At 26.7% G+C, this 12,938-nt stretch overlaps 3 protein-coding genes across 3 annotated transcripts; all 3 read left to right on the top strand.

Annotated features, from left to right (window-relative positions):
• Nucleotides 1–3,491: 3,491 nt before the first annotated feature.
• On the top strand, nucleotides 3,492–5,080 carry LOC124432488 (ornithine decarboxylase 1-like). The gene is made up of 6 exons (XM_046981470.1): nucleotides 3,492–3,675; nucleotides 3,747–3,823; nucleotides 3,885–4,057; nucleotides 4,143–4,452; nucleotides 4,530–4,769; nucleotides 4,862–5,080. Exons 1-6 carry the CDS (start codon nucleotides 3,492–3,494, stop codon nucleotides 5,078–5,080), a joined length of 1,203 nt encoding a protein of 400 aa, XP_046837426.1.
• Nucleotides 5,081–7,056: 1,976 nt separating this feature from the next.
• On the top strand, nucleotides 7,057–8,813 carry LOC124432407 (ornithine decarboxylase-like). Its single transcript, XM_046981349.1, has 7 exons — nucleotides 7,057–7,240; nucleotides 7,312–7,388; nucleotides 7,450–7,622; nucleotides 7,708–8,017; nucleotides 8,095–8,334; nucleotides 8,429–8,637; nucleotides 8,720–8,813. Exons 1-7 carry the CDS (start codon nucleotides 7,057–7,059, stop codon nucleotides 8,760–8,762), a joined length of 1,236 nt encoding a protein of 411 aa, XP_046837305.1. The 3' UTR covers nucleotides 8,763–8,813.
• Nucleotides 8,814–10,238: 1,425 nt separating this feature from the next.
• Nucleotides 10,239–12,395, top strand: LOC124432487 (ornithine decarboxylase 1-like). The gene is made up of 8 exons (XM_046981469.1): nucleotides 10,239–10,261; nucleotides 10,567–10,808; nucleotides 10,879–10,955; nucleotides 11,017–11,189; nucleotides 11,275–11,584; nucleotides 11,662–11,901; nucleotides 11,994–12,202; nucleotides 12,286–12,395. Exons 1-8 carry the CDS (start codon nucleotides 10,239–10,241, stop codon nucleotides 12,326–12,328), a joined length of 1,317 nt encoding a protein of 438 aa, XP_046837425.1. The 3' UTR covers nucleotides 12,329–12,395.
• Nucleotides 12,396–12,938: the final 543 nt, after the last annotated feature.

Raw genomic sequence — 12,938 nt, 5'->3', positions numbered from 1 at the left:
TTTATAGGTTATATTTTTGTCGATAATCGTGTATGAATTATATGGTGTATTATTAAAGTAGAAAATTTAAGAAAATCATTATCGACATTACGATCCATTGTTTATATAAAATAATAAACAGTATGACGAAAATTTGTTTATTTTAGAAAATTTCTTATGTTGATTTTCATTTCATTTGGAAAAAAGTAAAAAAATGAAAATTCCTTCGTTTTTCATTACGTTGAAACATATATACGTATTTTTTTTTTTTTTAATATTTGTATTATTATGAACAATATTCATTATCTTTATTATTTAATTATGAAAATCTTATTATAATTTTGATATTTATGATAAATTATCGACTTACCGACAAATGTACTCATTTATCGACAATTGTATCGACTTATCGACAATGTTAGTCAATTTTTACAAAAATTTGTTTAATATTAAGATATTATTCTATAGTTCTTATATTTATAAGGATAGCTTTTTTTCTTATGCGCTTTTCTATATTCAAATATTTTAAAAATATCTTAGTAAAATTAATTCAACGTCAAGTGTCCTCCGCTTAGAATTGAATCGATCGATATGAGTTACGATAACGTAATATTTAATTAGATTTTTTTTATTCTTTCACTTTTCATTTGTTTACATAATAGCAATTTCTCAATTGAAAAATGTTCAATATTGTGTCACTGAATGCCATTGTTGAAATATTAGGTGGACCGGAAAGTAATGTCGCTCTCTTAAATTAAATTCAAACGAATAAATTTTTAACAAGTTTTTATTTTTAATCAATAATGTAATCACCTTCTTTATCAAAAACCTTTTGCCTACTAGTGTGCAAATTTTCAATGCCGTACCGATAAAAATATAATTGTAAAAAAAATATAATAAATAAAAACCAATTGGTTTTTGAGTAAAATATCTCGAGATGGCATTTTGAACATCATCCAAATTTTCAAATTTTTTGCCACTAAGAAAATGTTGTAGCGATTGGAATAAATGGAAATCCGAGGGTGCGATATCGGGCGTGTATGGTGGTTGAAGCAGTACCTCCCACCCCAATTCATTAATTTTTTCCATGGTTCGTCTTGCACAGTGCGGTCTTGCATTGTCGTGTTGCAGAATAATGCCTTTTCTGTTGACAATCGTCGGATATTTTTCGATTAAAGAGATTCCTTCACTCGATCCAATTGTTCACAATAAAGATTTGCATTAACAGCTGGTCCAGGTTTCAGCACTTCAAAATGAACAATTCCTCGTATACTCTACCAAACATACACAAGTGCCTTTTTGGGATGTAAATCTGGCTTTGCAGTACTTCGTGATGATTCATTTGGAGAGAACCATTGTCTTTTACGTTTTGTATTATCATATAGGATCCATTTTTCGTCTCCAGTGATCAAGCGATCACAAAACGGTTCTGTATGGTGCCGTTGAAGCAATACGTTGCATGTGATGGATCGGATGGTTTTGTTCTCTTCGGACAGATTATGGGGGATCAAAGGATGTTTGAGAGTTCCTCGATTGTCTGACATGGATTTGCTTCCACTTCTGCCCTTAGCGTGTCGTTGACTAATGTCGTTGGTCTTTTTGATCGATAGGAATCATAGTGATTAAAATTACCGGATCTGAACTTAGAGAATCATCTTTGGTATTTAGGAACGTCTAATGCACTTGGATAAACATCGCAAATGATTTTGGTCGCAACAGTTGCGTTACTACCCTTGCGAAACTCGAAAAGCATACAATGCTGGATATGCTCTTCTGGTATTTGGCTGGCCATTTTAGCCCAAATTGCAAAAAAAAAGTCTAATATTTAATTATTTATTAGAAGTGAATAAGTCACAATAATCTTAAAATGTCTTTGATACGATTTCGAAGTACATAATGAGCTGACAAATGACAATCAAATATCGACATGCACAGAAACGACATTACTTTCCGGTCCACTTAATACAACGTATCACGTATTTACTTACTTACGACGTATTTGAAAAGAATTATTTGTTTTATTCCATAATATACTTTTCGTATTATGGCTTTTTTTTAAATGTTTGAAATATATTTATCAGTTTTACATTTATTGTAATATGTAAGTTTTGAAAACATTGAATAAAATATTATCAGTGTGCACCGTCGACACTATATGTAATTTTAATAGGAACATTAATAAATAGCACAAATTATCACACGACATTGAATATTACTACATGAAATTTTATCTAAGTCGAGGAATGTCAAGTCATAACATGACGTACTATGAAATGAAACAATAATTGTTCTGGATAAGATAAAAGTACTTGTTTATTTACGATAAAGTAGAAAATAAAAATTGTTCATATAAACATTATTTCGTAATATTAATAAAAAAAAACTTTTATCATCAGAAATTGAATCATTTATATAATTATTAAATTATAAATATATAATCATGATAATTAAATTTTTATTTTATATATGTTATAATCACTGTCAACATTCAATCAAAGAAAAAAAAAAAAAGAAATATGTTTATAATAATATAGTATTTGTTATTCGATTTTTATTCGATTTATATTTATACAATAATTTATAAATTACTGTAATGATGATAAGATAATAAATATTTTTGAATTATTACTCTCTTATATATTATATTTTGACATACACATCTGCTGTATTTGCATAATTTATATCATATTAAAACATAACTAGAATAATTTAATATTATAATAATGAGATCTTAAAAAAAAAGCTTGTTTGTTTAATTTGATCGATGATAAACAATTGTTGTTGTTGATTATGACGTGCTTTATGATAATATAAGATACTTTTCACAGTTTGAATGATTTTGAATCGTAAGTAATAATTTTATTTATATCAGCTATTTAATTTTATCGTAGAAGTTATCGATATTATTTTTCTTTTTTTCGTTTTTCCATATTATAAACAACAAATAAATATTTTAACGTATGTATGACATTTAGAATATATTTTAAATATCGATATTGCAATAGTTATTTATTTATCGGTATAATAATTAATGAATGTATATTAATTTTATAAAGATGAAAATACGATTTCGTTTCCATATTATCTACGGGATATTTTTTTCAGCCTTATTTTGTTTTTTATCATTTATATGATTTTAGTACATTTGAATCATATAGTTATTAATTTATATGTTATTATTAATATATATGTTGAATTTTTTTCTCAATATATTGCATATATTTCTTGTTTACAAGGGTGACGATTTTTATTTAGAAGTAATTAGTTTGAAAACTTAATAATCATTGATAATTTGTACCGTACTATATCTGAAGGACATTAAACAAACATTCTAGTTGTTTCATCGTACTAATACTAAAATATATGATAATAGCTCATAATTTATGGAAATAGCTCAAAATTATCTTATTCAGATAAAAAATGTTAACATATATATACGGAGTTACAATAATTATCAATGATAATATAGTTTATATATAGCAACAATATATATTATAGAGCGTAGGTCAAAAATGTCTTCTATTAATGTCAAAGAAATTCACCTGTACGAAGATGAGATCGAAGAATATGTCATTATAAAAAAAATCATTAGCAGTTGTGATCAAGAAGATGCATTTTATATATTCGATCTCGGTGTTATAATTAAAAAGCATCAAGATTGGATCAAAAAAATGCCAAGAGTTGTGCCATTCTATGGTAAGATTTCTAAAACATTTTTTTATTATATAACGTTACAAAAATATTCCATAGAAGAATTTTATTGTCAGCTATAAAATGTAATACCCATCCAATGGTGATTAAGATTCTTGCAGCTATGAACGCCAATTTCGATTGCGCATCAAAGGTAAATGATTTCATTTTTATGTAAGATAATATTATTTGTTCTAAATCGTAATTTATAATAGCAAGAAGTTCAACAAGTTATGCAGTTGAATGTATCACCAGATAGAATAATCTTTGCAAATCCTACGAAGTTTCCGTCCCATATAAAATTTGCCAAAAGTGTAGGTGTTGAAAAAATGACAGTGGATAGCAAATGCGAACTTTATAAAATTAAAAAATTGTTTCCCGAAGCAAGGTAAGTAAATTTTACTCCGTATTCCTATATTATGTCAACTATCTTATGTGATGTCGATAATTCAGACAAATATTGTTCTTAATAGAATAGTTATTCGCTTTCGTTGCGACGGCAATTCTACTGTAGCTAGATGCCTCAAACTTGGCATTAAATTTGGATGTGAACCAGGCGATGGAGCAAAAGAATTAATACAACTTACAAAGGATTTAGATTTAATTTTATATGGATTTAGTTTTCACGTTGGTAGTCCATGTGTCGAATTTAATGCGTACGTACGTGGAATTGACATATGTAAGGAATTGATTACTTTTGCTAAATCGATTCAGTGTAATGATATCAAATTAATTGATATTGGTGGTGGATTCCCTGGGGAAAGAGAATTTCAAATCGATGAGGTTTGATTATTACGATGATACTTTTGAATGTATATATATATGAAATATATTAATAGTTATCTTCGTATTTTGTTTAGATTTCACATATGATTAATGATGCAATCAAAGACATAGATCCTACTATAGAAATCATAAGCGAACCCGGTAGATACTACGTAACATCAGCATTTACTTTGGCTAGTTTCATTCATTCTAAGAAAACTGTATCTGTGGGAAATAGTTTGAAACAGATGTATTATGTTAGCTGCGGAGTTTATAGTGGGTTTATAGAAGAATTGTATAAATTGAAATCACGTCGCCCAAATTCATTGTTCAATGTATATAATTGATTTAATATAATTAAATTATTTATGTATATGTATATTTATATATTATATATTATATATTGTAGAAAGTTAACTTGTTGCAGCCCGTATCTGATAAGAAATACTATTCTACTTTATGGGGCCCAACTTGTGATTCCGGTGATTGTATCATCAAAGACGTATTATTGCCAGAATTTCAAATAGGAGATTGGCTAGTATGGAATGACATGGGTGCATATGGAACTTCTATTGTCTGTAAATTTAATGGATTTATGCCACCGTTGGTTCATTCATTTATCAGAAAAAGTCAATGGTTAATATAAATATTGGAGATGTTAATTTTTTGGAATATTGCAATTTTTGATAATAATCTTACATTGTCTACTTTTTTTTCAGGGAAGATTTTTGTATCATTATGAATCGTGACATAAACAATTGATTATATATAACAGAATGGATGATTTGAATTTCTATAACAAATATATTCAAATAATAACAAAAAAATGCGCTTTGTATTAGAAACATTAATATATCTATTATATTCATTTCTTCAAAATTTACATGTAAATATTTTTCATTCGAACAGTTTATATAGTATTACGAAAATAATTGTGCTTTTTTGGTAAATATTTCTAATTATCATTTATCTTTATGTATTAATAAATATATTAAATAATAATAATAAAAATATTTTTATTTACTTCATTCATTTTTTTTCTTTTATTATGAACATTCATTTGAAATGAAAATTCTTTTCTTATGAAGTGTCGTTTGTCGGTATATAAAATATCTATTTGAAGTCACATGATCACTGCTAAGACGATGAATAATTATGTTTCATTCGTCATATTGGCATTAAGATAGTTTCCTGTGCTGTATCCACGATCGATGTCTTATAGTTTTCATTAATAAATTATTATTTTTGCAAGTATATTTATGCTATTATAATATTGTTCTTCGAGTTTTTATTCGAGTTGTGAATAATACGTACGTAAGTAACAAAAAAAAGCCCGGAAATTTGTCATCGACCGTAATGATGATAAGATAAGCAACATCATTGATTTATTACTCTTTTATATGTTATATTTTTACGTGCATATTTGTTATTTATGTATAAAGTACATCGTATTGAAACATAATCAGAATAATTTCGTATTATAATAAGGAGATTTCAAAAATACTTGTATGTTTGATTTGATCATTAATAAACAATTTTTTGTTATATTTCCTATAACGCTATAATTTATTTTCATTGATGTTGTCGATTATGTCGTTTTTGATATTATAAGAATGTTTTTATAATTCGAATGGTTTTGAATGGTAAATAGAAGTTTTATTTCTGTCAGCTATTTAATTTTATCCTAGAAATATCGATATTATTTTGTTTTTTCTTTGTATTAACAATGAAATTAATATTTTAATAAAGGCATGGAATCTAGAATATATTATAAATATCGATATTGCAATAGTAACTTATTTATTAACAATTTTTATAGATATTAATAATTATATATATAATAGTAATAATAAATATACACTTTCGTATTATATGTTATTTTTATAAAGATAAAAGCACGAGTTCGTATTATCTTTGGGATATTTCTTTCAATACTATTTTTTTTTATATTAATTTATATTATTACTATTATTGTTATTTATACTATATTAATAATATATATCCATATATTAGCATTCGCTAATCTCTATCGATCTTATACTATTCGTTACTTCTTTTCCTATTTCAATCAATCCCGTTTCATTTTCAGTCTTCTCATCCTTCCTGAAACAAACGCACTTTTCAAAGTAAAATCCGCGATCTGCTCGGCTATCAAACAATTTAACTGAAATAATCACGCACGCACATGCGTAAATTCATTATTAATTAACGATGATATCATTCAGCCCTTTGCCAAATGGCGATCGGCTTATTTAAAACGTAAGTACGATTAACTAGGGCTTGGCGTTAATTAGTCAATAATAATTCCTGTTTAATATTTAATGTTTGATTTATTTATGTAGATAAGAAATATCTGTAGATAAGATACTAAAGTGTAATGGCCAAAATTAATATTTATTGAATTTATAAAAATTTCTTATTTCTTATCGTTTTATATTTTATTTTTAAAAGCTGTTAAATAAATTTTCTTAATGCAATGTCAAAAAAGTTACAAATTGTTAGATAATTTTCATAAGTAAATATGGAATATCACCATATAAATTTGATGTAATGTCGTTTATCAGTGACAGTACTGGTCTATATATTGAACCACTAACATTAACTGTAGAGTGTAGGTTAAAAATGTCTTCAATTAATATCCAAGAAATTCACCTGTACGAGGATGAGATCGAAGAATATGACATTATAAAAAAAATTATTAGCAGTTGTGATCAAGAAGATGCATTTTATATATTCGATCTCGGTGTTATAATTAAAAAGCATCAAGATTGGATCAAAAAAATGCCAAGAGTTGTGCCATACTATGGTAAGATTTCTAAAACATTTTTTTATCATATAACGTTACAAAAATATTCTATAGAAGAATTTTATTGTCAGCTATAAAATGTAATACCCATCCAATGGTGATTAAGATTCTTGCAGCTATGAACGCCAATTTCGATTGCGCATCAAAGGTAAATGATTTCATTTTTATGTGAAATAATATTATTTGTTCTAAATCGTAATTTATAATAGCAAGAAGTTGAACAAGTTATGCAGTTGAATGTATCACCAGATAGAATAATCTTTGCAAATCCAACGAAGTATCCGTCTCATATAAAATTTGCCAAAAGCGTAGGTGTTGAAAAAATGACAGTGGATAGCAAATGCGAACTTTATAAAATTAAAAAATTGTTTCCCGAAGCAAAGTAAGTAAATTTTACTCCGTATTCCTATATTATGTCAACTATCTTATGTGATGTCGATAATTCACAGAAATATTGTTCTTAATAGAATAGTTATTCGCTTTCGTTGCGACGGCAATTCTACTGTAGCTAGATGCCTCAAACTTGGCATTAAATTTGGATGTGAACCAGGCGATGAAGCAAAAGAATTAATACAACTTACAAAGGATTTAGATTTAATTTTATATGGATTTAGTTTTCACGTTGGTAGTCCATGTGTCGAATTTAATGCGTACGTACGTGGGATTGACATATGTAAGGAATTGATTACTTTTGCTAAATCGATTCAATGTAATGATATCAAATTAATTGATATTGGTGGTGGATTCCCTGGGGAAAGAGAATTTCAAATCGATGAGGTTTGATTATTACGATGATATTTTTGAATGTATATATTTATGAAATATATTAATAGTTATCTTCGTATTTTGTTTAGATTTCACATATGACTAATGATGCAATCAAAGACATAGACCCTACTATAGAGATCATAAGCGAACCCGGTAGATACTACGTAACATCAGCATTTACTTTGGCTAGTTTCATTCATTCTAAGAAAACTGTATCTGTGGGAAATAGTTTGAAACAGATGTATTATGTTAGCTGCGGAGTTTATAGTGGGTTTATAGAAGAATTGTATAAATTGAAATCACGTCGCCCAAATTCATTGTTCAATGTATATAATTGATTTAATATATTTAAATTATTTATATATATATATATATTTATATATCATATATTATATATTGTAGAAAGTTAATTTGTTGCAGCCCGTATCTGATAAGAAATACTATTCTACTTTATGGGGCCCAACTTGTGATTCCGGTGATTGTATCATCAAAGACGTATTATTGCCAGAATTTCATATAGGAGATTGGCTAGTATGGAATGACATGGGTGCATATGGAACTTCTATTGTTTGTAAATTTAATGGATTTATGCCACCGTTGGTTCATTCATTTATCAGAAAAAGTCAATGGTTAATATAAATATTGGAGATGTTAATTTTTTGGAATATTACAATTTTTGATAATAATCTTACATTGCCTATTTTTTTTCAGGGAAGATTTTTGTATCATTATGAATCGTTTCGAAAACGAATGATTATGTATAACAGAATGGATGATTTGAATTTCTATAACAAATATATTCAATTAATAACAAAAAAAATGTGCTGTATATTAGAATCATTAATATATGTATTATATTCATTATTTTAAAATTTACATGTAAATATTGTTCATTCGAACAGTTTATATAGTATTACGAAAATAATTGTGCTTTTTTGGTAAATATTTCTAATTATCATTTATCTTTATATATTAATAAATATATTAAATAATAATAATAAAAATATTTTTATTTACTTCATTCATTTTTTTTTCTTTTATTATGAACATTCATTTAAAATGAAAATTCTTTTCTTATGAAGTGTCGTTTGTCGGTATATAAAATATCTATTTGATGTCACATGATCACTGCTAAGACTATGAATAATTATGTTTCAGTCGTCATATTGGCATTAAGATAGTTGCCTGTGCTGTATCAACGATCGATATTCTACAGTTTTCATTAACAAATCATTATTTTTGCAAGTATGTATATGCTATTATAATATTGTTCTTCGAGTTTTTATTCGAGTTGTGCATAATACGTACGTAAGTAATAAAAAAACGCCCGGAAATTTGTCATCGACCGTAATGATGATAAGATAAGCAACATCATTGATTTATTACTCTTTTATATGTTATATTTTTACGTGCATATTTGTTATTTATGTATAAAGTACATCGTATTGAAACATAATCAGAATAATTTCGTATTATAGTAAGGAGATTTCAAAAATACTTGTATGTTTGATTTGATCATTAATAAACAATTTTTTGTTATAATTCCTATAGCGCTATAATTTATTTTCATTGATGTTGTCGATTATGTCGTTTTTGATATTATAAGAATGTTTTTATAATTCGAATGGTTTTGAATGGTAAATAGAAGTTTTATTTCTGTCAGCTATTTAATTTTATCCTAGAAATATCGATATTATTTTGTTTTTTCTTTGTATTAACGATGAAATTAATATTTTAATATAGGCATGGAATCTAGAATATATTATAAATATCGATATTGCAATAGTAACTTATTTATTAACAATTTTTATAGATATTAATAATTATATATATAATAGTAATAATAAATATACACTTTCGTATTATATGTTATTTTTATAAAGATAAAAGCACGAGTTCGTATTATCTTTGGGATATTTCTTTCAATACTATTTTTTTTTATATTAATTTATATTATTACTATTATTGTTATTTATACTATATTAATAATATATATCCATATATTAGCATTCGCTAATCTCTATCGATCTTATACTATTCGTTACTTCTTTTCCTATTTCAATCAATCCCGTTTCATTTTCAATCTTCTCATTCTTCCTGAAACAAACGCACTTTTCAAAGTAAAATCCGCGATCTGCTCGGCTATGAAACAATTTAACTGAAATAATCACGCACGCACATGCACACATTCACTATTAATTAACGATGATATCATTCAGCTCTTTGCCAAATGGCGATCGGCTTATTTAAAACGTAAGTACGATTAACTAGAGCTTGGCGTTAATTAGTCAATAATAATTCCTGTTTAATATTTAATGTTTGATTTATTTATGTAGATAAGAAATATCTGTAGATAAGATACTAAAGTGTAATGGCCAAAATTAACATTTGTAGAATTTATAAAAATTTCTTATTTCTCATCGTTTTATGTTTTCTTTTTAAAAGCTATTAAATAAATGTTCTTAATGCTACGTCAAAAAAGTTACAAATTGTTAGATAATTTTCATAAGTAAATATGGAATATCGCCATATAAATTTGATGTAATGTCGTTTATCAGTGACAGTACTGGTCTATATATTGAACCACTAGCATTAACTGTAGAGTGTAGGTTAAAAATGTCTTCAATTAATATCCAAGAAATTCACCTGTACGAGGATGAGATCGAAGAATATGACATTATAAAAGAAATTATTAGCACTCGTGATCAAGAAGATGCATTTTATATATTCGATCTCGGTGTTATAATTAAAAAGCATCAAGATTGGATCAGAAAAATGCCAAGAGTTGTGCCATACTATGGTAAGATTTCTAAAACATTTTTTATCGTGTAGCGTTACAAAAATATTCTATGGAAGAATTTTATTATCAGCTATAAAATGTAATACACATCCAATGGTGATTAAGATTCTTGCAGCTATGAAGGCCAATTTCGATTGCGCATCAAAGGTAAATGATTTCATTTTTATGTAAAATAATATTATTTGTTCTAAATCATAATTTATAATAGCAAGAAGTTCAACAAGTTATGCAGTTGAATGTATCACCAGATAGAATAATCTTTGCAAATCCTACGAAGTTTCCGTCCCATATAAAATTTGCCAAAAGTGTAGGTGTTGAAAAAATGACAGTGGATAGCAAATACGAACTTTATAAAATTAAAAAATTGTTTCCCGAAGCAAAGTAAGTAAATTTTGCTCCGTATTCCTGTATTATGTCAACTATCTTATGTGATGTCGATAATTCAGACAAATATTGTTCTTAATAGAATAGTTATTCGCTTTCGTTGCGACGGCAATTCTACTGTAGCTAGATGCCTCAAACTTGGCATTAAATTTGGATGTGAACCAGGCGATGAAGCAAAAGAATTAATACAACTTACAAAGGATTTAGGTTTAATTTTATATGGATTTAGTTTTCACGTTGGTAGTCCATGTGTCGAATTTAATGCGTACGTACGTGGAATTGACATATGTAAGGAATTGATTACTTTTGCTAAATCGATTCAGTGTAATGATATCAAATTAATTGATATTGGTGGTGGATTCCCTGGGGAAAGAGAATTTCAAATCGATGAGGTTTGATTATTACGATGATACTTTTGAATGTATATATATATGAAATATATTAATAGTTATCTTCGTATTTTGTTTAGATTTCACATATGATTAATGATGCAATCAAAGACATAGATCCTACTATAGAAATCATAAGCGAACCCGGTAGATACTACGTAACATCAGCATTTACTTTGGCTAGTTTCATTCATTCTAAGAAAACTGTATCTGTGGGAAATAGTTTGAAACAGATGTATTATGTTAGCTGCGGAGTTTATAGTGGGTTTATAGAAGAATTGTATAAATTGAAATCACGTCGCCCAAATTCATTGTTCAATGTATATAATTGATTTAATATAATTAAATTATTTATGTATATGTATATTTATATATTATATATTATATATTGTAGAAAGTTAACTTGTTGCAGCCCGTATCTGATAAGAAATACTATTCTACTTTATGGGGCCCAACTTGTGATTCCGGTGATTGTATCATCAAAGACGTATTATTGCCAGAATTTCAAATAGGAGATTGGCTAGTATGGAATGACATGGGTGCATATGGAACTTCTATTGTTTGTAAATTTAATGGATTTATGCCACCGTTGGTTCATTCATTTATCAGAAAAAGTCAATGGTTAATATAAATATTGGAGATATTAATTTTTTTGGAATATTACAATTTTTGATAATAATCATACATAGCCTATTTTTTTTCAGGGAAGATTTTTGTACCATTATGAATCGTTTCGTAAACGAATGATTATATATAACAGAATGGATGATTTGAATTTCTATAACAAATATATTCAAATAATAACAAAAAAATGCGTTTTATATTAGAAACATTAATATATCTATTATGTTCATTATTTTAAAAATTAGAAATATTTTTCATTCGAATAGTTTATATAGCATTACGACAATAATTATGATTTTTTAATGAATATTTTTAATTATTATTTATTTTTATATATTAATAAATATATTAAATAATAATAATAAAAGTATTTTTAATAACTTCATCTTTTTCTTTTTTTTCTTTTATTATGAACATTCATTTAAAATGAAAATTCTTTTCTTATGAAGTATCGTTTGTTGGCATAGATTTAAAATATCTATTTGAAGCACGTGAACGCCGCTTAGATAAAAACAACCAATCACTTGTCAGTCAATATAGTGATTCCATCATTGGCATCAAGATAGCCGACAGGCCTGCTTCAATGTTTGATGTTTTTCAATTTTAATTAACAGATTATTATTTCTGCTCGTGTGTTGATGCAATTATAATATTGTTCTTCGATTTTTTACTCCAGATGCGTATAATTCGTAGGTAAGAAATAAAAAAACGCCCGGAAATTTCTCATCAACCG

The sequence above is a fragment of the Vespa crabro genome, chromosome 25, assembly GCF_910589235.1.
Source record: "Vespa crabro chromosome 25, iyVesCrab1.2, whole genome shotgun sequence".
NCBI lineage: Eukaryota > Metazoa > Arthropoda > Insecta > Hymenoptera > Vespidae > Vespa > Vespa crabro.
This window is presented reverse-complemented; position numbering and strand designations above follow the sequence as displayed.